Here is a 27904-nt window from a genome sequence, read left to right on the forward strand (position 1 = left end):
AAATGCTGGCCTGTATCATATCGGTAACAAACAACCTGTAAACCAGTGTTTTTCAACCTTTTTTGAGCCAAGGCACATTTTTTGCGTTGAAAAAATCCGGAGGCACACCACCAGCAGAAATCATAAACCCAGTTGACAGTAAAAAGTCGTTGTCGCAATCGTTGGATATGAATTTAAACCATAACCAACCATGCATCACTATAGCTCTTGTCTCAAAGTAGGTGTACTGTCACCACCTGTCACACCGCCCCTGACTTATTTGGAGTTTTTTGCTGTTTTCCTGTGTGTAGTGTTTTAGTTCTTGTCTTGCGCTCCTATTTTGGTGGCTTTTTCTCTTTTTTTGGTATTTTCCTGTAGCAGTTTCATGTCTTATATTTCCCGCATCGACTTTGTTTTAGCAATCAAGAATATTTCAGTTGTTTTTATCCTTCTTTGTGGGGACATTGTTGATAGTCATGTCATGTTCGGATGTACATTGTGGACGCCGTCTTTGCTCCACAGTAAGTCTTTGCTGTCGTCCAGCATTCTGGTTTTGTTTACTTTGTCGCCAGTTCAGTTTTACTTTTGTTCTGCATAGCCTTCCCTAAGCTTCAATGCCTTTCCTTAGCGGCACTCACCTTTTGTTTATTTTTTGGTTTAAGCATAAGACACCTTTTTACCTGCCTTTACAAAGCAATTAGCTACCGGCTGTCACCTACTGATATGGAAGAGTATTACACGGTTCCTCTGCCGAGCTCTGGACAACACCGACACTCAACAACACATCATTTGCAGACTATAATTACTGGTTTGCAAAACATGTTTTTAACCCAAATATGTGAAATTAGATAATCTCCCACGGCACACCAGACTGTATCTCACGGCACAGTGGTTGAAAAACACTGCTGTAAACAATCTTTTCTGACAAAACCTTATGGGCAAGGAAAAGCGCATCTGGTGCATATACAGATGCAAATGTATGGAATTGGTAATTTTTAATCTACTGTATATTGTAAAACAGATTATTTTCTGGCCCTTTCCATCAAATTATTCATGGATAATGGATGAGTCTAAATCAGGTGTATTCAACAATTTCCAGGCCAAGTACTTCCAAACTGATAGAGACTCTACTGTACTTCAATACAGTATCTTGTATATAATTGTGTTTCAACTAGTCTCAAGGGTACCTAGTAGTAAACCTATTTATTGTCTCCATGGGTTGGCTTGGGAATATACAAATACATATTTTTCAAAGTCTAATAAACCAACAAGTGAAGAACTCTGCTCTAAATGACTTTTTTTTTTTTAGGCAAATCAGCTTTTCCATTCATTCCAGCTGAAATTATTTTCCAGAACATTTTCGCCTGCTAAAGAGACAAGTTATCCCGTCACACATCATTACAAAACATTCCTCTGTCCGCTTCATTCCTTGAAAGTGTTACTGTCTACTGTGGTAAATTGCATTTACCCAAATTGTTTCTATGTTTGATTTGCAGTCTGTGGCTATAATGTCAAAGACCGTGTTAACACCAAACACAAAACCTGCTCATCTGCCATGAACTCGGAGAACTATGGAGACCCAACACACAAATTAAACATGTTATATTTTTTTGGCTGTTCTGGCGATTTGAAATGGAGCTCGTCACATTTTCCTCTAAGACCGCCGGTCTTGGAGGAAAGCGCGTGCAGCTTTTTAGTGCCGCCCTATTGGCTCCCTGGAGCATTTAAAAAAAAAAAAGGATTAAAAATGGAAAAAGATGGGGAAAAATATTTTTTTTTGTTGTATGTTTTTTGTTTGAGGACAAACATGACACAAACCTTCCAAATTGTTAGAAAGCCCACTGTTTAATATGTTTGTGTGTATGCTTCACTGATGAGAGTATTTGGTGAGCATCGTTTTGTCCTACTAATTTTGGCCGTTCTTGAACTCACCGTGTGGACTGTGACGCAACGATTTGTTTACATGTAAAATCTTCCACTCCTTTGTGTCATTTTGTCCACCACAAGTTTATTGCTAGGCGTGAATGCACAAAGGTGATCTTTGTTGATGTCATTGACTTGTTGGAGTACCAATCAGGCATATTTGGTCAGTACATGACTGCAAGCTAATCAATGCTAACATGCTATTTAGGCTAACTGTATGTACATATTGCATCTTTACGCCTCATTTGTAGGTATATTTGAGCTCATTTATTATCCTTTACTTTTATCCTCTTTGTATATAATTTATTTTTGCATGTCTCGTGACACGTTATCTGTATGTAACATTGGCTGCATTTCAGATAGTTGTTTGTTCCAGACCACAGCAAACATTAAGTTACCGGTAAGTTAAAGTTAAAGTACCAATGATTGTCACACACACACACGAGGTGTGGCGAAATTATTCTCTGCATTTTGACCCATCACCCTTGATCACCCCCTGGGAGGTGAGGGGAGCAGTGAGCAGCAGCAGTGGCCACGCCCGGGCATCATTTTTGGTGATTTAACCCCCAATTCCAACCCTTGATGCCGAGTGTCAAGCAGGAAGGTAATGAGTCCTATTTTTATAGTCTTTGGTATGACTCGGCCGGGGTTTGAACTCACAACCTATTGATCTCAGGGCGGACACTCTAACCACTAGGCCATTAGCAACATTTCTGTCAACAAATATTTGCTTATGCCTGCGACACATAGTCATAAGGTCATAGTCATAGCTTATATAGACACGTCATGTGTTGCCTTCCTTATAAGACTTATATACGGCTTTTCATTTTTTGTGGCTCCAGACAGATTAGTTTTTTGTATTTTTGGTCCAATATGACTCAACGTTTTGGATTGCCGACCCCTGTCCTAGACCTTCACGGCGTAAACACAGTATTTACACAGAGGTGGCGGTGTTAAGCACAGAAGCATGATAGGCTCATCAAGGAGATACACGTGGGCACTGCGCTCGATGCGAGAAGAGGGTTGAAGACTGTCACCTATCGGGGAGATTCGTGTTACTAGCGCATTAGTCTGCGTTGGCGCCGTCTTCAAAATGTGTTGAGAAAGCCTTTCAGCCATCATTGAAAAACGGTTCACAGCAGTTTAAGAACCGCCAAGAACCACCATCCAAAACTATAATGTGTAAATGTCCCTTTACTGTCTCAGCTGTACTTCCTCTAAAAATGACGTATTTTCCGGACTATAAGCCGCTACTTTTTTCCAACACTTTGAGCCCTGCGGTTTATGAACCGGTGCGGCTAATTTATGGATTAGGTTATAATGTTTTATATTCAACAAATAGTTTCCATATTATGCCAACAGAGACACTGAAACAGTGTGTTATTGTTTGTGCTATGGCGCCATCTTTTGAATGAGTTTGCTCACTGCCGGTGCCGAAAGTATATATGTCCATAGCGTTTCTTCCCGAAAGGATTCTTCATTCATCACTCCAAACAACTTTTGTAAGTTTTACAATATAACTGAAACAATTTATACTTACTAAAGATGTGAGTGTGAATGTTGTCTGTCTATCTGTGTTGGCCCTGCGATGAGGTGGCGACTTGTCCAGGGTGTACCCCGCCTACCGCCCGATTGTAGCTGAGATAGGCTCCAGCGCCCCCCGCGACCCCAAAGGGAATAAGCGGTAGAAAATGGATGGATGGATGGATAAACTATCCCATGTTTGATGTCTGTAGGGGTGTTATAATGCATATTTGTACATGCTATCTTAAGATAATCGAGCTCGGGTCGTTAGCATTTGTGAATATGCTAACACGTTTACAAGTGTCTGTGTTAGTACTATTAACTCACAATGGCATTTTTTTTGTATGTTTTAATGTCATAAATTCACAAAAACGTCACCGAGGAGTTATTAAGTCTGCTTAGCTGATTGGAGAGCTAGCGTCCATAGCTAGTGGGTCCATGGCAATGACTTCTGTATTGTTTGATCAGCAGGCACCGCTACCAATTAAGGTATGTAAATAAACATTTACAAAATCTTTCGCACCGATATATATCTGCCACTTATAGTCCGGTGCGGCTAATGTAAAATGTAAAAATATGTTTTTCTTCGAAAATTTGGTGTGTGTGGTTTGAATACGGGTGCGCTCTATAGCTCAGAAAATATGGTAGTTTTATATTTTCAATAAGCCATTTCCTTAGTTTCATCTCAGCTTTATGCACAACTGCTGGAGGGAAAACCTTACATTTGCACATCCATACAGCAACACTTGTAGTCATTGGTTTTGTTTCTTGTCTCTAAGACCTTAACTCAATCTGAAAAGTAAAGAAATCTAAATCTAGACAATCTAGTCAATTTAAAGCAGCGTCTCTAAGCGGAAATGCTATTTTGATTGGCTGGTAGGGTCACATGGGGCTATGCGCCTCTTAAGAGTGCCATGCCTTAGTGTTGTCCAGAAGATGAAGTAACAACAGACATGCACTTGATTTCGAACCGGTTTGCATTTGCTCACTTGAAAGGAGGATAGATCACTTTACAGGATAACTTGACCGTTTCTAGTACATTTGACCTTTTTTTTTTAAATGTTCTATGTGTTTTCCATTAATGGAAAAAAGCTTAATCATTTTCCAGGTTTTGTCTTCTCCTTGTCCATCGCGTTCCTACTCTTATGGATTCATCATTCATTACTCCAAGGCTAGCAACATTTGTAAGTTTTACAATATAACCAAAACATTTCTTTCTTACTAAATCGTCCAATGTGTGATGTCTATAGGAGTGTTTTCATGCATATTTGTATCTGCTATCGTAATGTAATGAAGCTGGCGTCGTTATTATTAGCTAATATGCTAGAACATTTACAAGTATCTGTTTTAGTATTATTAACTTACAACGGCATTCAGTTTTTGTATTGTTCCAGGTTTTCAAATTCCTCAGTAAATTCACCAAAACGTTACCGTGGAGTTATAGAGTCTGTTTAGCTGATTGCAGAGCTAGCTTCCGCAGCTATTGTGTCCATGATGATGACATCGGTTTTGTTTCATCAACCGTTTTACTGCTGTGTAACAGACGCAGTTTGGAAACAATTACGGTATGTAAATAAGCATTTATAAAATCTTTCTGTGGCAATAACTTATTTTACTATATATTTATCTGCGGCTCATAGTCCGGTGCGACTAAATATAATGAAGCTAGCTTCGTTAGCAATAGCTATTATGCTAGAACATTTACAAGTATCTGTTTTAGTATTATTAACTTACAAAGGCATTCAGTTTTTGTATTGTTCCAGGTTTTGAAATTCCTCAGTAAATTCACCAAAACGTTACCGTGGAGTTATAGAGTCTGTTTAGCTGATTGCAGAGCTAGCTTCCGCAGCTATTGTGTCCATGACGACGACGTCAGTTTTGTTTTGTCAACCGTTTTACTGCTGTGTAACAGACACCGTTTGGAAACAATTAAGGAATGAAAATTAGCATTTACCAAATATTTCCTGTGGAAATAACTTGTTTTACTACATATTTATCTGCGGCTCATATTCCGGTGCGACTAAATATAATGAAGCTAGCTTCGTTAGCATTAGCTAATATGCTAGAACATTTACAAGTATCTGTGTTAGTATTATTAACTTACAACGGCATTCAGGTTTTGTATTGTTCCAGGTTTTCAAATTCCTCAGTAAATTCACCGTATAGGTTTTGAGTCTGTTTGGCTGATTGCAGAGCTAGCTTCCGCAGCTATTGTGTCCATGACAATGACACCTGTTGTTTTGGAAACAATTAGGGTATGTAAATAAGCATTTGCAAAATCCTTTCTGTGGAAATAACTTATTTTACTACATATTTATCTGCGGTTCATATTCCGGTGCGACTAAATATTTTTCTTAAATTTAGTGGGTGTATGTTCTATAGTCTGGAACATACGGTATATTTCATTATTTTTATTTACTATAATCACATGCATTGAATAGTGGGGTAATAATAAGTTGAATTAGTGTTACTAATTATTTTTCAGACGGTTCTGTCTGGTACTTTTGTTTTTCTTTAAGTGGTCTCTATTGTATGTGAGGGCCAGACAGTGAATGACAAAAAGGTAAAGTGCTACAAAAACAAAAGCTGGGAAGCAGCCTAAAACAATAAACAGACTACTAGGACAAAGACTAGGGATTTTGAATCCTTTTTCCGTTCCCGAGCTCAGCTAAAACAACTGACAGCCACAAATGTACTTACGGAACACCATCTAAAGGGGATTTTCTTGTAGGGTGCAAGCAAAAAGCAATGGATTTAGAAGAAGAGTGTCTGAGAGGGGATGTAGCCTGCAGGCATAATGGCTTTCCTTAACACTGACCGCAAATCCCATAATTAGGACAAGAAATGGTAAACTATGGTAACGTGTATCATTTACCAGTAGGAGATGGTTTTAAAGAGGATTTTGTATGACCGCATCTTTTACATGGTAGCTTGACTGGAAACTGGTGTTTCAGGCAGTGGAAGTTTTCAAAGTATTCTAAACATGAACCTTTCAAAAGCGTTTTCCTGACACAACCCTCTTTCTAATGCTTGTATATAGAGATGTCCGATAATGGATTTTTTGCCGATATCTGATATTCCGATATTGTCCAACTCTTAATTACCGATTCCGATATCAACCGATACCGATATATACAGTCGTGGAATTAACACATTATTATGCCTAATTTTGTTGTGATGCCCCGCTGGATGCATTAAACAATGTAACAAGGTTTTCCAATATAAATCAACTCAAGTTATGGAAAAAAATGCCAACATGGCACTGCCATATTTATTATTGAAGTCACAAAGTGCATACTTTTTTTTAACATGCCTCAAAACAGCAGCTTGGAATTTGGGACATGCTCTAGGTAGAGAGCATGAGGAGGTTGAGGTGGGCGGGGGGGGGGGGGTTTGGTGTAGGGATAGCGGGGGGTGTATATTATAGCGTCCCGGAAGAGTTAGTGCTGCAAGGGGTTCTGGGTATTTGTTCTGTTGTGTTTATGTTGTGTTACGGTGCGGATGTTCTCCCGAAATGTGTTTGTCATTCTTGTGTGTGTGAAAAGCCGTAGATATTATGTGACTGGGCCGGCACACAAAGGAAGTGCCTTTAAGGTTTATTGGCGCTCTGTACTTCTCCCTACGTCCGTGTATACAGCTGCATTTTAAAAATTCATAAATGTTACTTTTTGAAACAGATACCGATAATTTTGAAACCGATACCGATAATTTCCGATATTACATTTTAAAGCATTTATCGGCCGATAATATCGGGAGTCCGATATTATCGAACATCCCTACTTGTATACATACAATATATAGTGCAAAATGAGTTGCTGACAGTACAATGGATGCAGAGAGGTTAACGTGAACTAGATTTAGTTCACTGTGTTGTGCACTGGAGGGCAGACTTAAAATTGAACAAGGTAGCGAACTGAAATTGGCTCAATTCCACTGCCCTGGGAAAACGTCTAATACAAGTTCCCTTGAAATACTTTATTGGATAAAGGTAAACCTTGGCATATGATATCAGCCTTTGTTTAACCTACAATAGTCAATGTTTTTTTTTCTCAGGTTTTGCACATATAATGTAATATCATAGTGGCCCAAGGGATCAAAAACGCTTCCAATCTAATCTAATCTAGGAACATTCAACTGGGCAGCTACATGTTTCCTCTGTTGCCACTCAATAATTTTCATATGTGCATTCCCTACTAACTTGGTTGCCTCCACTAGACACAGAAAGCAAAAACAAATATTAAGGGGCCTTCAGGAAGAAAGAATGTGCTCTGAATGTTCAGTAGAGATTCATGTACATTAAAGAGAGCATGTCTCAACATTTCATAGATGTATGTGTGACAGCTATAAAAGCTAACTTGAAACAGCTGATCTGCTTTGTAACACACGCACAAATGTATTGGGTTGGCACATGCATACGTTTGTGTGCTGAAGTTGACATAGGCGCATGCAACACACACTGTATGAATGTTTCTGGGCAACAATAGACATTACGCACATTTTGGCAGAGTAAAATCACACGCATGCCAAATTAGGTTGCGTCAAAAATCTTTAAGCCTTTGTTCACACTGATGTGGTATTTCTGCCATATTGGTGAGGCAAACATTGGGAGGCGATTAAAATGTCATTTAACATTAAAAGTAGGACAGTTTAAGGAATCATCAAATGCTCAAGTAGCAGATTGTGTCATTGGCTGGGCACCTTTTTTTGTCGTTTGAAAAAAGCACAGGCCACATATGAGCTCTGCATGACCGAGTGAATAAAAAAACTACAATTTCACAACAGCGTAAAAGTTACTATCAGTCGTGTATATTCCAAGTGTAAAAGCAACTCACTTGTGGTCCGATTTTTCCAACATTTCCAATGTCACCTTTTTCTCCCTGCAAGACGAAAACAACGACCAGTGTGCTGATGAGCTTCCTTTAATTGCATCTGTTTCAATACAATCATTTGCTGCAACCGGCTCAAAGTACAGACATCACAAGCCTAAATGTCCGAGTATGAACAATTTTGAAAATGTTGAAAAAACACAATGCCTAAACATTTTTCATTGATTTCTCTTAATGTCTTATTTAGTCCTACCCTCACATTTCCAGCTGATAAATTTGGGATTTTAACTTAAAATAACTAAAAAACCTTCACCCCAAATTAGGAATAATTTTATAAAAAACTGTGGCGAGAGGTGACATGCTATGATCAGTTGCAGAAATACATTTGTTGAATAAACACTACACTTCTTTTTTCTTGGGACTTAAAGACCTACTGAAACCCACTACTACCGACCACGCAGTCTGATAGTTTATATATCAATAATGAAATCTTAACATTGCAACGCATGCCAATACGGCCGGGTTAGCTTACTAAAGTGCAATTTTAAATTTCGCGCGAAATATCCTGCTGAAAACGTCTCGGTATGATGATGTCAGCGCGTGACGTCACGGATTGTAGAGGACATTTTGGGACAGCATGGTGGCCAGATATTAAGTCGTCTGTTTTCATCGCAAAATTCCACAGTATTCTGGACATCTGTGTTGGTGAATCTTTTGCAATTTGTTCAATGAACAATGGAGACAGCAAAGAAGAAAGCTGTAGGTGGGAAGCGGTGTATTGGGGGCGACTGCAGCAACACAAACACAGCCGGTGTTTCATTGTTTACATTCCCGGAAGATGACAGTCAAGCTTTACCATTGGCCTGTGGAGAACTGGGACAACAGAGACTCTTACCAGGAGGACTTTGAGTTGAATGCGCAGAAGCGGTACCGTGAGTACGCATGCAGCTGCGGCTTCCAAACATTTGATCGCTTGCCCGTACGTGCGTACCGCTATGTGCATTTCACGTACGTAACTTTGGGGACTTTGGGGAAATATATGTGCTGTATGAACTTTGGGGAGGTGAACGGTACTTTGGGCTGTGGGATTGAGTGTGTTGTGCAGGTGTTTGAGTTGTATTGGCGGGTTATATGGACGAGAGGGGGGAGGTGTTTGTTATGCGGGATTAATTTGTGGCATATTAAATATAAGCCTGGTTGTGTTGTGGCTAATAGAGTATATATACAGGTAAAAGCCAGTAAATTAGAATATTTTGAAAAACTTGATTTATTTCAGTAATTGCATTCAAAAGGTGTAACTTGTACATTATATTTATTCATTGCACACAGACTGATGCATTCAAATGTTTATTTCATTTAATTTTGATGATTTGAAGTGGCAACAAATGAAAATCCAAAATTCCGTGTGTCACAAAATTAGAATATTACTTAAGGCTAATACAAAAAAGGGATTTTTAGAAATGTTGGCCAACTGAAAAGTATGAAAATGAAAAATATGAGCATGTACAATACTCAATACTTGGTTGGAGCTCCTTTTGCCTCAATTACTGCGTTAATGCGGCGTGGCATGGAGTCGATGAGTTTCTGGCACTGCTCAGGTGTTATGAGAGCCCAGGTTGCTCTGATAGTGGCCTTCAACTCTTCTGCGTTTTTGGGTCTGGCATTCTGCATCTTCCTTTTCACAATACCCCACAGATTTTCTATGGGGCTAAGGTCAGGGGAGTTGGCGGGCCAATTTAGAACAGAAATACCTTGGTCCGTAAACCAGGCACGGGTAGATTTTGCGCTGTGTGCAGGCGCCAAGTCCTGTTGGAACTTGAAATCTCCATCTCCATAGAGCAGGTCAGCAGCAGGAAGCATGAAGTGCTCTAAAACTTGCTGGTAGACTGCTGCGTTGACCCTGGATCTCAGGAAACAGAGTGGACCAACACCAGCAGATGACATGGCACCCCAAACCATCACTGATGGTGGAAACTTTACACTAGACTTCAGGCAACGTGGATCCTGTGCCTCTCCTGTCTTCCTCCAGACTCTGGGACCTCGATTTCCAAAGGAAATGCAAAATTTGCATGGTTGGGTGATGGTTTGGGGTGCCATGTCATCTGCTGGTGTCGGTCCACTCTGTTTCCTGAGATCCAGGGTCAACGCAGCCGTCTACCTGCAAGTTTTAGAGCACTTCATGCTTCCTGCTGCTGACCTGCTCTATGGAGATGGAGATTTCAAGTTCCAACAGGACTTGGCGCCTGCACACAGCGCAAAATCTACCCGTGCCTGGTTTACGGACCATGGTATTTCTGTTCTAAATTGGCCCGCCAACTCCCCTGACCTTAGCCCCATAGACAATCTGTGGGGTATTGTGAAAAGGAAGATGCAGAATGCCAGACCCAAAAACGCAGAAGAGTTGAAGGCCACTATCAGAGCAACCTGGGCTCTCATAACACCTGAGCAGTGCCAGAAACTCATCGACTCCATGCCACGCCGCATTAACGCAGTAATTGAGGCAAAAGGAGCTCCAACCAAGTATTGAGTATTGTACATGCTCATATTTTTCATTTTCATACTTTTCAGTTGGCCAACATTTCTAAAAATCCCTTTTTTGTATTAGCCTTAAGTAATATTCTAATTTTGTGACACACGGAATTTTGGATTTTCATTTGTTGCCACTTCAAATCATCAAAATTAAATGAAATAAACATTTGAATGCATCAGTCTGTGTGCAATGAATAAATATAATGTACAAGTTACACCTTTTGAATGCAATTACTGAAATAAATCAAGTTTTTCAAAATATTCTAATTTACTGGCTTTTACCTGTATATGTCTTGTGTTTATTTACTGTTTTAGTCATTCCCAGCTGAATATCAGGTCCCACCCGCCTCTCACAGCATCTTCCCTATCTGAATCGCTCCCACTGCCCTCGAGTCCTTCACTCTCACTTTCCTCATCCACGAATCTTTCATCCTCGCTCAAATTAACGGGGAAATCGTCGTTTTCTCGGTCCGAATCGCTCTCGCTGCTGGTGGCCATGATTGTAAACAATGTGCAGATGTGAGGAGCTCCACAACCTGTGACGTCACGCTACTCGTCTGCTACTTCCGGTACAGGCAAGGCTTTTTTATCAGCGATCAAAAGTTGCGAACTTTATCGTCGATGTTCTCTACTAAATCCTTTCAGCAAAAATATGGCAATATCACGAAATGATCAAGTATGACACATAGAATGGACCTGCTATCCCCGTTTAAATAAAACAATCGCATTTCAGTAGGCCTTTAAATTCAAATAAATCCCAGGAATCATCTCTCTTTTTCATATCTATTTTATTTTCTATTGTATGGTGGTCCATGTTGATTTATGTAAGCGGTATGTTCTTCTATCTCACTGACAAATGTAAAACTGTCAGCTTTAGTCTTGCCAAAAAATACAACATATTATTTAGCGTAATAGTAAAGAACAGCTAGATTAAGAAGGTTTACTTACCAGCAAACCATCTGGACCTGGTTCACCTGTGTGGCCTTTCCTTCCTGGCCTTCCCTAAAATGACACAGAGAGCAACATCCATTCAGTATATACCACATTGAGCCCCTAGTGTGTGTATAATTTATATACATAGTATATTTCTTACAGTTGGGCCTGCATTGCCAGGTGGGCCAAGTGGTCCTTCATCGCCCTGCATATAAAGTAGAGTACATCAGGTTATATGTACAGTATGGTATCGCTAAATGTGAAATCACCACAGTTGAAATACCAGCTATGTATTCTGATTAGGGCTGTCAAAGTTATCGCAATAATAACTATAATTTCCTTTCACGGCGCAAATTATTTTGGAGGCACGATTAACGTGCACGTGTACTATCTGACCCTCGGCCCATTTTGTAGCATGGGGAAATGTATCTGCGTGGAGTTATTGTTGAGCCACAAGCAGAAAAAAATAGCGAGCAGAAACAGACAAAGAAAAGGCTACATTATAGAAAGCCTAGGTCCAAAGCCTTGCCAAGTCATTCTCCCGACATCACTACACAGGAAAAACTCACAATCTCACCAAGTATATATTTCGAATTTCTAGTCAAAATATCTAAACAAACTTAATACAACCCACAACTCACTGCTACCCTTGGGCAGACACTATAGGGTGCTAAAAATGGGCACAAATAGACTAAAAAACAGTTTTTACCCAAGAGCCATAGTAGCATTAAACAGGCCTGAGTGAGCACAATGTGTCCGTCATGTCCTCATGTATCATGTCTTTTTATTTTTTCGGACTATAATGTGCAATAATGTTATATGTGTATATGTATATATAGGCATATGTATGGATATATGCATGTGTGTGGATATATACATATATATAGATACATATCTTCTTTTTTTTTTACTATTTATATTACTAAATTATTGTGTATGCACCTTAGGGCAGTGGTCCCCAACCTTTTTGTAACTGCGGACCGGTCAACGCTTGAAAATGTGTCCCACGGACCGGGGGGGGGGGGGGTGGAGGGGTGGTATGGTATTTTTTTTTTTGTCATAAAAAAATACAATCATGTGTGCTTACGGACTGTATCCTTGCAGACTGTGTTGATTTATATTGATATATTATGTCGGAACCAGAAATATTAATAACAGAAAGAAACAACCCTTTTGTGCGAATGAGTGTGAATGGGGGAGAGAGTTTTTTTGGGTTGGTGCACTAATTGTAAGTGTATCTTATGTTTTTAATGTTGATTTAATAAAAAAAAAAAAATAAATAAACATTTATTTTTTAATTTATTTATTTATTTTTTTAATTTCTTGTGCGGCCCGGGACCAATCGATCCACGGACCGGTACCACTGCCTTAGGGGATCTGCTCCAATTTCGTTGTTCTTTGAACCTGTTCACTGTAATAATGACAAATAAAACTCTATCTATCTATCTATCTATCTATCTATCTACAATCCCCTGAATAGTATTTTTTTTTTTTTTGTGAGACATAAGAACTTGTTTTTAGGCAATGTATCTTCTGAGGAAAAAATAGTGAGCATCACCAGTTTGTTATAAGACACAAAACAGTTAATAATAAGGTTAATTGCTAATTTCAAGATCAATTTCAAGTTTTTAAAGCTTAAATATAATGTATTTTTTTAAAAGAAAATGTTAAGACAATTTCAACTTGTTCCATTGGCAGATTTTTTTTTTTGCTCATAACAAGCAAATGTTACTTTTTACATTTTTTCCCCCTTTTTAAGAGAGGCATTTCTTCCAGTGTATTTTCATCTAGGATCTGCATGAGCCATCATCACAGCAGCAAATGCCTGCTGCAGCGCTTTCATTTAAAGAGATGGCGCTTCACTTCCATGTTTAGGTTATCGTTTAGTAGTTTGGTAACATACATTGTAGATTGTTACTGTAACTGGTTTAGTAAGATGAGATACAAACTCAACAGATATCAAAGACAGTAGGCAAGAAGTAGAGAGGCACATTTTTATAGTTACGTTGTCAAAACACCGCTTCTCCAACACACTTCAGCCTTCAAAATCAAAGCGCTACGCGTCACATCCGGTCCAACTACACGGACCAAAATTACAAAAGGCTTACATTACAACCATGCTTTAATTGTCAAAGATGTTTTTATGATATGTGATATTTTTACCTAAATAAATGCTAATACACCAGTTGAGGAATATGGGGGTTGAGGTTCTGGCTGGCTAAAATGTTGTGTATATTATTTTATAAAATGTTGTGTTTGATAGTCCACACTTACAGAATGTTTAACAGGCTGAATGTTACATTTTATTAACAGAGAATGTTAAAACATTGCCATGCAGAGATATGAAAACCATTAACTTGTACATCATGCAATGTACAGAATATCAGAAGCAAGTATTAAGGTAAAATATGAAAAATTACATTACCAAACATTTTTGACAATCAAAATATGAACGTAACAATCCACATTTTGCGTTATTGATGCGTAAAACTGCAATTTAAACATGGAAGTGTTCCTGAATTCTGATGGGGATACAGTAATGCGATGCAGATATTTTTTTACTGTAATTAAAAGCGTGTTCCTGTCCATTTTGGGTTGAGCTGTTTTAAAAAGCATAATGTTTAATAAGCATTTATTTAAAGCAAAGTAATTTGAACAAAATTGAAAATGATCTGTCTTATGATTAAACATTTTATCCATCTGCGATCATCGCAATTAATTTTGAGTGAACTATGAACTATGCGATGAATTGCGATTACATATTTCAATTATTTGACAGCCCTAATTATGATATAACAAAAATGAAATAAAACCCCAAAATTAATTAATCAAAACATAATATATAAGGTGTACAATTCAACTAAGAAAGAGCCCACCTGAGAAATATATTTGTTGCATAAGTGGGCATGCTTCAAAACTAACACTTGTTTTGTATTTTGTTTGCCCACCACAAAGCTATGGATGTATTATTGGCCTGCAAGAAAGCATTAGCTGAATCTGTGTTATTAAATTCGGATTGGAGCAAACAACACATAGATGTGATGCTAGTAACTATACTAACAGTGCTAGACAGGGGTAGCTAAAATGGAACCACGTCGGCATATAGTTGTATTGACTAAAATAACAACATAGACTTTCTTAAACAAGAGAATATGTGTTCGTTTTTGTTCCACCAATGCATTTTCGTGCTGCAACATTTAGCACTTACAGCTGCCAAAATCTCTTTTATCCCCAGGCTGGAAAACTTTGTGGCTTGTTTTGATAAGCACCCAATGAGAATCATGACTTCACCTTATGGAATATGCCCTAAGAGACTTTTAAGACATAAGAGCTGCTACATGAGACAGTTTGTGTTATCTAAATTGTTTGCAAGAATGGAAATCATTTTTCCACTTATCTAGATCCAGGTCAATTACCCTGAAGACGTGTAGAAAACTGAATCATCTTACCTGGGTTCCTTTTGGCCCAGATGGACCTTGGATCCCTCTGGCACCTAACAAACCCTAAAATGCAACACTCTCATAAATTATACAGATTGTGTTATGGTTTAAAACAGAAGCACGGATACCACATTGTCATACCTTTGGTCCAGGAAGTCCGTTGGGCCCAGGCACTCCTATGTCTCCAGGAAAACCCTAAATGACACATACATTCACATAAGTAACTTGACTCAGGACATGACACATAACTCAAGTATGAATCAAGCGGATAAATAAACATGCACACAACATGGAGGATAATACATTTAAAAAGACACAAAGGGTTTATTGAGTACTATTAATATGCTCCAACAAGTCCTCTGTCTGTATCATATAGAGAAGGGTTAGGTATTTTGGAGTGTATCAAAAGGCTTATAGTCATGTAGACACAGTGAGAGATAGCTGCACGGCTGATAGAATACCTTCAGGCACACCTGCCATCACACAATCACTCATCACTGAAAATACGCCTCATAGCTGTGGCCCTTGTGACCTGTGGCCGCCTTGAACTGTTGACATTTTCCATGCTTAAATGTGATTTAGAGCAGGGTCCCCCTCCATTGGTCTATGGACAGGGGCACAGCAATAATAGAACAAAGAAAATAAATGTTTTTTTAATTTTTTATCATTGCTTCTAAAATAGTTTTTACATTCAGCCAAAACTTTGGGTTCGGGTAGACAGTAATTGTCTTGGTGGTGGAGATATCATCAGTGCACTTTGAGATGTATCCCAGACACTAGTGTTGCCAACTTCTCAGTAATGAAATTAGCTATTGGCTGTTCTAAAAGTCGCTAGATGACATCATCGCCTCATTTGCATAAGTATTGCAATGGACTCTGTAGGAAGAGAGGAATAATGTCCTGGGAGAGATAAAAAGTGAGTTGAAAAAATGTCCTATGATTAGAACTGCAATTGTACTTTCTTCTGTTGAGTTTTGGTTTGCTTTCTTTACATTAAAATACATTTTGTTCGGCATTTTTAAGTATGAAGTTTGATCAAAAGACTGGACAAAAGCTTAACCTATTGTTACTATAACAATCTACAAGGTTAATATAGGTTGCTTCTCTTTCTTCCCCTCCATTTTTCTGCATTCGTTCGTATCTTTAGTTATCATTACGTATATGTATTGTTGCATTTGAACAACTGTATTGTTGATAATAGAGGTAAATTATTGGTATTGTTCATTATCAATAGTGCTATTTCTATTGGTATTTGTATTGCACCATTTGTAGTGTAATAATGCTCATTGTCATTTCTGTATTATTTTTTTATTTCGCTAACTGCTTATTTGCTATCACTTTTACCATCATATTTGTACATGTCATATTTGCTGATGTTGCTCTATTGTTGTTGTTGTTGTGTTTGCTGTTGTTGTTTTTGTTTCTCTGTCTAATCCCCCTATTGTCCCCACAATTTCCCCCTCTGTCTTCCTTTTTTTCTATTTCTATCCCCTCCTGCTCCAGCCCGGCTGCACCAAATGATAATATAAATACATTTAATAAAGTCAAATACAAATAAGGCAACAAGAGAAGTATCCTACACTTCTCTTTTGTAAAGTAAGTCTGAACAGCCGATATGGGCATCTACATGATATTCTATATGATTTGCCTGAGAAGCTAGACGGACACAAAAAAACCCCCCAAAAAACAAAAAAAAAACTCTGGTTGTGACATTCACGAACGAACCGAATCTAATGACTGGCTCATTAACATGAACGTTGCCATTGGGGACATCGCAGTGTTTTATTTTAGCATTGCAGTGATTTTTTTTTTAGAGTGACAGTAAAGAAAAATGTATGTTTATATCTTGCGCTGTAACCGAGGTACATACACATTTTATTTGCAGTAGACGCAAAGGGGTCTGGGTCTCCTCTCTGACCGCAGCTGGGACTGCTGCGCATGGCTACTGTGAATCTAAGCGCCTGCGAGTGCTTCGCTTTGGCGTTGGGGGCCCAAGGCAGCACCCATTACTCGTTGAGGACAATAACTGCTTTAATGTCTCCAAAACATTTGAAAAAGTTACTAGATTTGACGCTGGTCACTTTTGAGAAAAAAGTTGGAGTTGGAAAGTCGTCAACACTGATCTCAGAACAGATTAGGTATATTTCTCCAGGTCTACTTCTCCTTCCTTTGTGGCTGCTTCTCTGAATATCTATCTTCCAGTCTGTGCACTAAAAGCAGTCCTGGAGCACAAAAGGTGCACCATCAGGCCACACAGTGTTGCCTCTAACTGTAAAATTGCCATTGCTAATCAGGACCATGCATATGGCATATCCATACATCCCTCCATTTTATACCGCTTGTCCATCCTGGGGTTGCGAGGGTGGCTGGAGCCACTGCATGCAGGCGGAAGGCGGAGTACACCCTGGACAAGTCGCCACCTCATCGCAGGGCCAACACAGGTAGACAGACAACATTCACACTCACATTCACACACTAGGGCCAATTTAGTGTTGCCAATCAACCTATCCCCAGGTGCATGTCTTTGAAGGTGGGAGGAAGACGAAGTACCAGGTGTACCCCCATGCAGTCACGGGAAAAACAGACAAATCCACCCAGAAAGACCCTAAGCCCGTGGATCAACCCGGGCACTAACCACTGTGCTGCCCGCATTTGGCATATACAATGTAAATCAGTGTGAGAGAGATTGAAAATAGAAGCCTGACTTTCAAGCATCATCAAGCAATCAGGCACACATGTTTTGTTGGCATGGAAGATTGGGACATTTTGGGAAACCATTATCATTCTACTCATAGTTACACATCTTGAGAATTGAAAAAATACAACAATCTTAAGTTCTTAAAAGAATGCACCATTGGTATAATTTGACATAGTGTTTCTTTGAATGTATTTGCTTCAGATAAGCAGTGATACATTATATATGGCCCTGCGGTGAGGTGGTGACTTGTCCAGGGTGTACCCCGCCTTCCGCCCGAATGCAGCTGAGATAAGCTCCAGCACCCCCCCGCGACCCCGAAAGGGACAAGCGGTAGAAAATGGATGGATGGATACATTATACATGTTGTAAGTACAGTATTTACATTAAATTTGTACACAAAGGATCGGTCTAAGTTAGTGCGGTGCGATAGGGACAAAAATGTATATCCCAATATAGGTCATTTAATATCCTGAAAACGGTATACATATCAAAATAGTATTTTTTTCTTATACCTATACAGGTATACATGAAATTAATTTAGGTTTCACTCATCTTTTTATCCTTCAATTTATACTCATTATACACATATTGTACTAAACAAAAACAATCATAAAATGACAAGACAACTATCCATCCATCCATCCATTTTCTACCGCTTTTCCCTTTTTGGGGTTGCGGGGGGTGCTGGAGTCTATCTCAGCTGCATTCGGGCGGTAGGCGGGGTACACCCTGGACAAGTCGCCACCTCATCACAGGGCCAACACAGATAGACAGACAACATTCACACTCACATTCACACACTAGGGCCAATTTAGTGTTGCCAATCAACCTATCCCCAGGTGCATGTCTTTGGAGGTGGGAGGAAGCCGGAGTACCCGGAGGGAACCCACCCAGTCACATGCAAACTCCACACAAAAAGACCCCGAGCCCGGGAATCGAACCCAGGACTTTCGTATTGTGAGGCACATGCACTAACCCCTGCAGCACCGTGCAGCCCTATCAAGACAATCCAAATTATTTTAGTGCCAACCCTGCTTTTCGACAGTGTATACTCGGGTCATGTCACCACATGAATTTAGAGATGGAATCTGTAATTTCTCGATGTCTGTGGGACTGCTTAACAAAAACAGTGCCATAGGACAATGACTCGTTTGATGTGTGTTTCTTTTCATCACTTCGTGGTTTTGAGGCAACGTTAGTACTTTGTTGCAGTTTAACTTTACTGTTCTTCATGCAGTGTGATAAAAAAGATTAGCGTGTTCAACGACTACTAACGAGTCGTTGGTGGCATGTTTTGCAGATTACTGTTTGGTCTGGTTTTGTAATCCATAGATCCAACAAGTCCAATTTGTGTTAAGATTTTGTTAGTTTAGCTTTCATTGTGTATTATTGACAGCCTTTCAAGTGACATAAAACGTGACCGCAAAGCAGCAGCTTCTGCAGTGACTTAAGAGACAGGATATGCCAAAAGTTTGGACACACCTTCTCATTCAATGGGTTTTCTTTATTTTCATGACTATTTACATTGTAGATTGTCACTGAAGGCATCAAAACTATGAATAAACACATTTGGATTTATGTATTTAACAAAAAAAGGTGAAATAACTGAAACCATGTTTTTTATTCTAGTTTCTTCAAAAAAGACACCCTTTGCTCTGATTACTGTTTTGCACACTCTTGGGCGTTCTCTTGATGAGCTTCAAGAGGTAGTCACCTGAAATGGTTTTCACTTCACAGGTGTCATACTTTTGATGCCTTCAGTCTACAAAGTAAATAGTCATGAAAATAAAGAAAACACATTGAAATGACAAGGTGTGTTCAAACTTTTGGCCTGTACTGTATATACTGTATATATATAAATATTTTTATATATATACATATATATATATATATATATATATATATATATATATACCGTATTTTTCGGAGTATAAGTCGCACCGGCCGAAAATACATAATAAAGAAGGAAAAAACATATAAGTCACACTGGAGTATAAGTCGCATTTTTTAGGGAAATGTATTTGATAAAAACCAACACCAAGAATAGACATTTTATAGGCAATTTAAAATAAATAAAGAATAGTGAACAACAGGCTGAATAAGTGTACGTTATATGAGGCATAAATAACCAACTGAGAACGTGCCTGGTATGTTAACATAACATATTATGGTAAGAGTCATTCAAATAACTATAACATATAGAACATGCTATACGTTTACCAAACAATCTGTCACTCCTAATCGCTAAATCCCATGAAATCTTATACGTCCAGTCTCTTACGTGAATGAGCTAAATAATATTATTTGATATTTTACGGTAATGTGTTAATAATTTCACACATAAGTCGCTCCTAAGTAGAAGCCGCACCGCCGGCCAAACTATGAAAAAAACTGCGACTTATAGTCCGAAAAATACGGCATATATATATATCCATCCATCCATTTTCTACCGCTTCTCCCTTTTGGGGTCGCGGGGGGTGCTGGGCCAACACAGATAGACAGACAACATTCACACACTCGGGCCAATTTAGTGTTGCCAATCAACCTAACTCCAGGTGCATGTCTTTGGAGGTGGGAGGAACCCGGAGGGAACTATATATATATATATATATATATATATATATATATATATATATATATATATATATATATATATATATATATATATATATATATATATATATACACACACACACACACACACACACACACACACACACACACACACATATATATATATATATACATATATATATATATATATATATATATATATATATATAAAAAATATATTTATTTTTTATTTTTTTGTTTTCGTTTTTAAAAGACAAAGCTTTGTGTTGTTGTCATTGGCTGAGTCTTTTCCTCATTGTGCTTCTTGCCGTTTTCCCAATTTTTGCACATGTTGTTTTTGTTATGTGCCTAGGTCAGGGGTCGGCAACCCAAAATGTTGAAAGAGCCATATTGGACCAAAAATACAAAAACAAATCTGTCTTGAGCCGCAAAAAATTAAAAGCCATATTACATACAGATAGTGTGTCATGAAATACAAATTGAATTAAGATGACTTAAAGGAAACTAAATGACCTCAAATATACCTACAAACGAGGCATAATGATGCAATATGTACATATAGCTAGCCTAAATAGCATGTTAGCATCGATTAGCTTGCAGTCATGCAGTGACCAAATATGTCTGATTAGCCCTCCACACAAGTCAATAACATCAACAAAACTCACCTTTGTGCATTCATGCACATCGTTAAAAGTTTGGTGGACAAAATGAGACAGAAAAAGAAGTGGCATAAAACACGTCCTAGAAAGTCGGAGAAGGTTATATATGTAAACAAACTACGGTGAGTTCAAGGACTGCCAAAATTAGTAGGACAAAACGTCGCTCGCCAAATACTCGAATCAGTGAGGCATGATTAATATAAACAGTGTGCTTTATAACAATTAGGGAGGTTTGCGTCATGTTTGTCCTCCTACGGAAACCATATTAAAACAAACAAAAAACATTTTTCCCCTCATCTTTTTCCATTTTTCATACATTTTTGAAAAAGGTCCCGAGAGCCACTGGGGCGGCGCTAAAGAGCCGCATGCGGCTCTAGAGCCGCGGGTTGCCGACCCCTGGCCTAGGTCCAATGACCAACGAGTCACGGACCACAGATGGCCCCTGCACCCTACTTTAGGCACCCCATCTGTAGAAGCTAACTGTTTATAGGCACTATAATCTTAGTAGTGTACGACATTTGTCCATCCTATTGTCACATATGGGACGCAAGGCACATGGTTGTCTTACGTCAGTGCCGGAAGTAGTAAAATCAACTGTTCACCTGGCGGGTTTTTCCTGTGTGATAAAGTGGGGATAAACGGGAAAGTCCTTCTTTAGCTGATACCTTGTTTTATCACATATTACTGCCTTTGCACATGTCAATGTTTACTTTTGTATGCATAAATCAACATAAAATCCATATTTTGGAGCAAAGTTCTCGGACTCTAGTATTTGACTTGTGAGCTTCCCGCCGTTTGCGAGACGAGCCTCAATAAGCCACCGTGCTTGGGGAGTGTGGATGAAAGGGTGAAGCGAGAGAGGGGAGGCGTGCGGGCGTGTTCAGGGGTCAAAATGCGTGCCTGTTGGCAAGTCTGTTAGTCACTCTCCGGGTAGGGGTGTCACTAATATCATATTAATACATATTTATTTTTCTAATATTTTCGCAATCGACCCAAAGATCGACTGGTCAATGGTGTAGTGTGTACTAAACAGATAAAAATAATTGAATTGAATGTGACAGTGTGTCCTATTTACGACGATCAGCTGGATAAAAAAATACAGATCAGTATAATTTGTCCCGAATCTTAAGCGTCATCCTAGACCGACCCAATTTGGAACCGGTCCCAAAAAATACAGGTATTTGTATGCATCCCCAGTCAGAGTAAAATATACATCGTTTTAACGTACCGCACTACCCCACGTCACAATATCAATATGAAGACAGGGCATTCTTCTTTGTTTTTATCTTTCGCATTACATACCCAGCCCTCCATCCTGAAAAAAAAGTAAACTGACCTCTGGTCCTGGAGGTCCAGAAGGTCCTTGGAGCCCCATATCTCCAATTCTACCCTGTTGAAAATACAAAGAGCACATGAAAACCAGAAATAGAAACTGAATGTGTTAACTTTTCTTTTATTGATACATTCATTCATATTTTTCTGTCTATCGTGCTATCCTGAAATAGTGCCTATCCCAGTTGACTTTTGGAGAGAGGGGACGTCTGGACTGGTCGCCACCATAGACAGACATTACACTTACATTCGCACCTAAGTGTAATAGAGAGTCTCCAGTTAGCCGAATGTGCATGTCTTTGGAATGTGGGAGAAACCATAAGTACTTAGAGAAAACCCACACAAGCACAAGGAGAACTCGCAAACTCAACACAGGGAGATCTCCCAACTGTGAGGGAAATCATCATCACCATACCATGCATGTTTCGGACACTGGTAGAAAATAGGTGGAGTAAACCCACACAGACATGTAGATCATTGTACACACTCAAGTTTGTTGAATGTGGTCCCTCCTGTTTGATGACCGGCACAATTCAAAAGTGTAACTATTTCTGCTGTCGCTGATGAGAAACATACCAAGTTATCCATAAAAAGATTCAATGAACATGTTTTAAAGGGGAACATTATCACCAGACCTATGTAAGCGTCAATATATACCTTGATGTTGCAGAAAAAAGACCATGTATTTTTTTAACCGATTTCCGAACTCTAAATGGGTGAATTTTGGCGAATTAAACGCCTTTCTAATATTTGCTCTCGGAGTGATGACGTCACGTCACATCGGGAAGCAATCCGCCATTTTCTCAAACACCGAGTCAAATCAGCTCTGTTATTTTCCGTTTTTTCGACTGTTTTCCGTACCTTGGAGACATCATGCCTCGTCGGTGTGTTGTCGGAGGGTGTAACAACACGAACAGGGACGGATTCAAGTTGCACCAGTGGCCCAAAGATGCGAAAGTGGCAAGAAATTGGACGTTTGTTCCGCACACTTTACCGACGAAAGCTATGCTACGACAGAGATGGCAAGAATGTGTGGATATCCTGCGACACTCAAAGCAGATGCATTTCCAACGATAAAGTCAAAGAAATCTGCCGCCAGACCCTCATTGAATCTGCCGGAGTGTGTGAGCAATTCAGGGACAAAGGACCTCGGTAGCACGGCAAGCAATGGCGGCAGTTTGTTCCCGCAGACGAGCGAGCTAAACCCCCTGGATGTCTTGGCTCACACCGTCCCTTATGCCACTGAAGATGATCAAGAGAAGAATATCGACCCTAGCTTCCCTGGCCTGCTGACATCAACTCCAAAACTGGACAGATCAGCTATCAGGAAAAGAGCGCGGATGAGGGTATGTCTACAGAATATATTAATTGATGAAAATTGGGCTGTCTGCACTCTCAAAGTGCATGTTGTTGCCAAATGTATTTCATATGCTGTAAACCTAGTTCATAGTTGCTAGTTTCCTTTAATGCCAAACAAACACATACCAATCGTTGGTTAGAAGGCGATCGCCGAATTCGTCCTCGCTTTCTCCCGTGTCGCTGGCTGTTGTGTCGTTTTCATCGGTTTCGCTTGCATACGGTTCAAACCGATATGGCTCAATAGCTTCAGTTTCTTCTTCAATTTCGTTTTCGCTACCTGCCTCCACACTACAACCATCCGTTTCAATACATGCGTAATCTGTTGAATCGCTTAAGCCGCTGAAATCCGAGTCTGAATCCGAGCTAATGTCGCTATAGCTTGCTGTTCTATGCGCCATGTTTGTTTGATTTGGCATCACTATGTGACGTCACAGGAAAATGGACGGGTGTATATAACGATGGTTCAAATCAGGCACTTTGAAGCTTTTTTTAGGGATATTGCGTGATCGGTAAAATTTTGAAAAAAACTTCGAAAAATAAAATAAGCCACAGGGAACTGATTTTTAATGGTTTTAACCCTTCTGAAATTGTGATAATGTTCCCCTTTAACCACCTTGTCCTTGTTCAAAATAAGGTGCCTAAACAGCGACAGTACCAAATTACATCTCACAGTGACCAATGTTTTGCCTGAACAGTAAACAGTAAAGTACTGACTTGTAATAATAAAGCCTAGTAAGCCTTTCATCTGATGTGATTTGACAGTACAATATTTGGCAAGACCATGCGACAGCATCCCATGACCTCTCTTCAAATAAAGACATATGTTTTTAGGTTTTCATCTCAAGTTGGTTTGATAACGGTCATATGGAAGAGGATAGCATCTGGACTTGTTTAGAGTGTAAGACGAACAACCATGTTTAATGTTTTTTCCTACAGATGAATTTTTTTTAAATTAATGGCACACAGACTACTGTACATTCCACTTCTTTCTTAGCCTCTTTCAGTCAACACCGCCATTGAGAGCTTGTGTTATTGAGTTGGGGTTATGTCTGAGCGAGCTTTAGTTTGTGCTTACATGATGTTGTTTATAATTATCTGCACAAAGCCTGAACGGAACACTCAAACATACCGGTGGTCCTGGTTTTCCTCTTGGACCAGGAGGACCAGCTGCACCAAGAAGACCCTGAAAGATGTATACATATCAGAAGGAAGCCACATACCCCCATTAGCATGGAATCAATCATCTCTGACGAGGGGTAAAATTAAAATTGATGTGACAGTGCACATACCTTATCGCCATGGTAACCCATCTCTCCTGGTTCACCCCGTTGTCCCACTTCGGCCTAAATTTCACAGCATCATAAAGAGATATAACACAACCCTGCCAATGTACTGTAGCATAACCAATGATCTGTTGCTCTACTACAGTGGTGTCAAACTCATTTTTATTGGAGGGCCACTTCTCAATAATGGCTGCCCACAAAGGGCCACATGTAACAGTGAATACAGTATGTATGAATATAAATGTATAAAAACCTTGTTAGACAATTTTCAAAAGCAACTGTTTTTGATTATGTTTTTACCAACAGATTGATGGATAACTTGCTTTGAAATCATAAGTCAAGATGACAAGCAGATATTTGAGTGTTTATTTTTGATAACCAAAAAAAAAGTGCTTAAAGTGTAGAACATACACAATTGCATGAGCAACATTTTTCAGTCAAAGTTGAAAGAATAAATATATTTAAAGCATACAATACGCAGGCAACATAAATGATGTGGTGGGCAACATAAAATGATTTGGTGGGCCACTTTAAAAAGATGCGGCACGCCACATAAATGACGGGCAACATTTAAATAACATTGTGGGCCAAATTAAATTGACGTGTCGGGCCACATTTCTATTATGTGGTGTGCCACATTCAAATTATGAAACGGGCCTCAATAAAATGAAGTGGCAGACCACATTCGAATGATGTGGTGGGGCACATTAAAACTATGGGATAGGCCACAATAAAATTATGCGGCGGGCCACAATAAAATCATGTGGCAGACAACATTACAATGACCTGGTGAGACACATCAAAAATTATCTGACGGGGCAATTAAATTAAATGGCGGGCCAGATTTGGCCAAAGGGCCTTGAGTTTGAAACTTGTGCTATACTATCATAATAGAACCTCCTAAGAACCTCATAATATAAACTAGAATCTATTATTTTCAGTTATGTGTGTAAGTATCCTATGAGGATAACACAAAACTACTACGATTTCCATCGCAAACAAAATAACTCATTAAGCGTAGAGGAAATAATTATTTGATCCTTGATGATTTTGTGTGTTTATCTCTTTTATAAATACATGAACAGTCCAGCATTTTTGTAGTTATTTTCAGTCACAGAGAGTGGCAAAATCACCAAAGAAACCACAACACAGATAAATAATTGTTATTAATAATTTCCTCTACCAACCAGCAAACATTTTGACCCCGATTTTGGTTTGTTCCTATGAAGCACACGACTTAGTCCTGGCCCTTAAGGAATGTACTCAGACCTCAGCTTGGGGTGTGTATAAAAGACACCTCTCAACCATAATTGGCAAGACCAAAGAGCTGTCGAAGGCCCTCAGGTGCAAAACCGTAGACGTGCACAGGACTAAAATCGGGAGGAGGAGCTTTTTAATGACCTCAAAGGAAATGGGCCTAGTCACCAAAAAAGCATTGGCAACACACTTTGACTTAATGGATTGAGATCCTGGAATCCTCAAAAGTCCCCCTGCTCAAGAAGGAACATACTGTATATAGATTTATATGGATTAAGAAAATGCTTGCAAGAATGTGACGTTGACGATAGCACGTACAAATGTGCATGAAAACACTCCTACAGCCATTACACAGGACGATTTAGTAAGTATGAATTGTTTTAGTTATATTGTAAAACTTACAAACGTTACTTGGAGTGATGAATGAAGAATCCATACGAGTAGAATCACTATGGACGATTAGAAGACGGAACAGCAGTCTACTTATGGTTGTTGAAAGCAATAAACAAAAGGACATTGCAGCATCTGCAGTAAGCAAATTCGTCTCAATGCTTTTGCTTGTTTTTTTAGTTTAAAAAAAAAAACTTTTTAATGAAGGATATCCATCCATCCATCTTCAACCGCTTATCCGGAATCGGGTCGCGGGGACAACAGCTCCAGCAGAGACCCTCAGACTTCCCTCTCGAGAGCAACATTAGAGAAACATTTTCATCTAGGTCTCCTGCCCCACTGGGAGGAGACCAAGGACTAGATCTCCTCTCTGGCCTGGGAACACTTCGGGATCCCTCAGGAGGAAGTTGCTAATGTTGAATAAAGGATACTTAATTTTATTTTTTTAGTTTCCCCGCTGAGAGATTGCCACCTCATTGTGGTTAAGAGCTACCAGCAGTAGCTTAGTCTTCAGGGGGGACATTAAAGATGTACACGTGTGAAGGCAGAGGCCTGACAAAGCGCAATCCTCTTCTCCAGGTTGGAGTTGGACGCATAGGTCCTGATTTACTACAGGTTTGCATGTACTAAAACACACGCAAACCTGATAGCAGACGCAAAGGTGAGCTACTAAACGTGTGCAAAGTTGAATGCTTCTTTTAAGTCAATCCATTTTGTGTCCATCTTCAATAATATGCAAAATATATGCTTATCAACATAAATATTAGACGTATCGTCTACTCAGCAACATAATATTATACCTGCTGATATACTTAAGGGGTGATCAAAAATATATATATACAGTCGTGCTCATAAGTTTACATACCCTGGGAGAATTTATGATTTCTTGGCCATTCTTCAGAGAATATGAATGATAACACAAAAACCTTTCTTCCACTCATGCTTAATGGTTGTGTGAAGCTATTTATTGGCAAACAACTGTGTTAACTCTTTTTAAATCAAAATGACAAAAGAAAGTACCCAAATGACCCTGATCAAAAGTTTACATACACCAGTGACTTTGATCTGATAACATGCACAAAAGTTGACACAAACAGGTTTGAATGGCTAATCAAGGTTCCAATTCTCACCTGTGACCTGTTTGTTTGTAATTAATGTGTGTGTATAGAAGGTCAGTGAGTTTCTGGGCTTCTGACAG

General features: G+C 39.2%; 1 protein-coding gene across 2 annotated transcripts in view; it reads right to left on the minus strand.

Annotated features, from left to right (window-relative positions):
• LOC133616842 (uncharacterized) overlaps nucleotides 1-27904 on the minus strand; it is a 271957-nt gene that overhangs the window by 104801 nt on the left and 139252 nt on the right. For both annotated transcript variants that reach the window (XR_012050812.1, XM_061976458.2), the window contains exons 17-24: nucleotides 25066-25119; nucleotides 24906-24959; nucleotides 22422-22475; nucleotides 15296-15349; nucleotides 15164-15217; nucleotides 11875-11919; nucleotides 11730-11783; nucleotides 8259-8303 (exon numbers count right to left, since the gene is read on the minus strand). Coding sequence is in view for 1 of the 2 variants with exons in the window: in XM_061976458.2 (XP_061832442.2) it covers nucleotides 8259-8303; nucleotides 11730-11783; nucleotides 11875-11919; nucleotides 15164-15217; nucleotides 15296-15349; nucleotides 22422-22475; nucleotides 24906-24959; nucleotides 25066-25119 (414 nt within the window). In the remaining variant the exon portion in view is untranslated. The remainder of the gene's footprint in view (nucleotides 1-8258; nucleotides 8304-11729; nucleotides 11784-11874; nucleotides 11920-15163; nucleotides 15218-15295; nucleotides 15350-22421; nucleotides 22476-24905; nucleotides 24960-25065; nucleotides 25120-27904) is intronic.

This window comes from Nerophis lumbriciformis, linkage group LG14 (genome assembly GCF_033978685.3).
Source record: "Nerophis lumbriciformis linkage group LG14, RoL_Nlum_v2.1, whole genome shotgun sequence".
In the NCBI taxonomy this organism is placed as follows: domain Eukaryota; kingdom Metazoa; phylum Chordata; class Actinopteri; order Syngnathiformes; family Syngnathidae; genus Nerophis; species Nerophis lumbriciformis.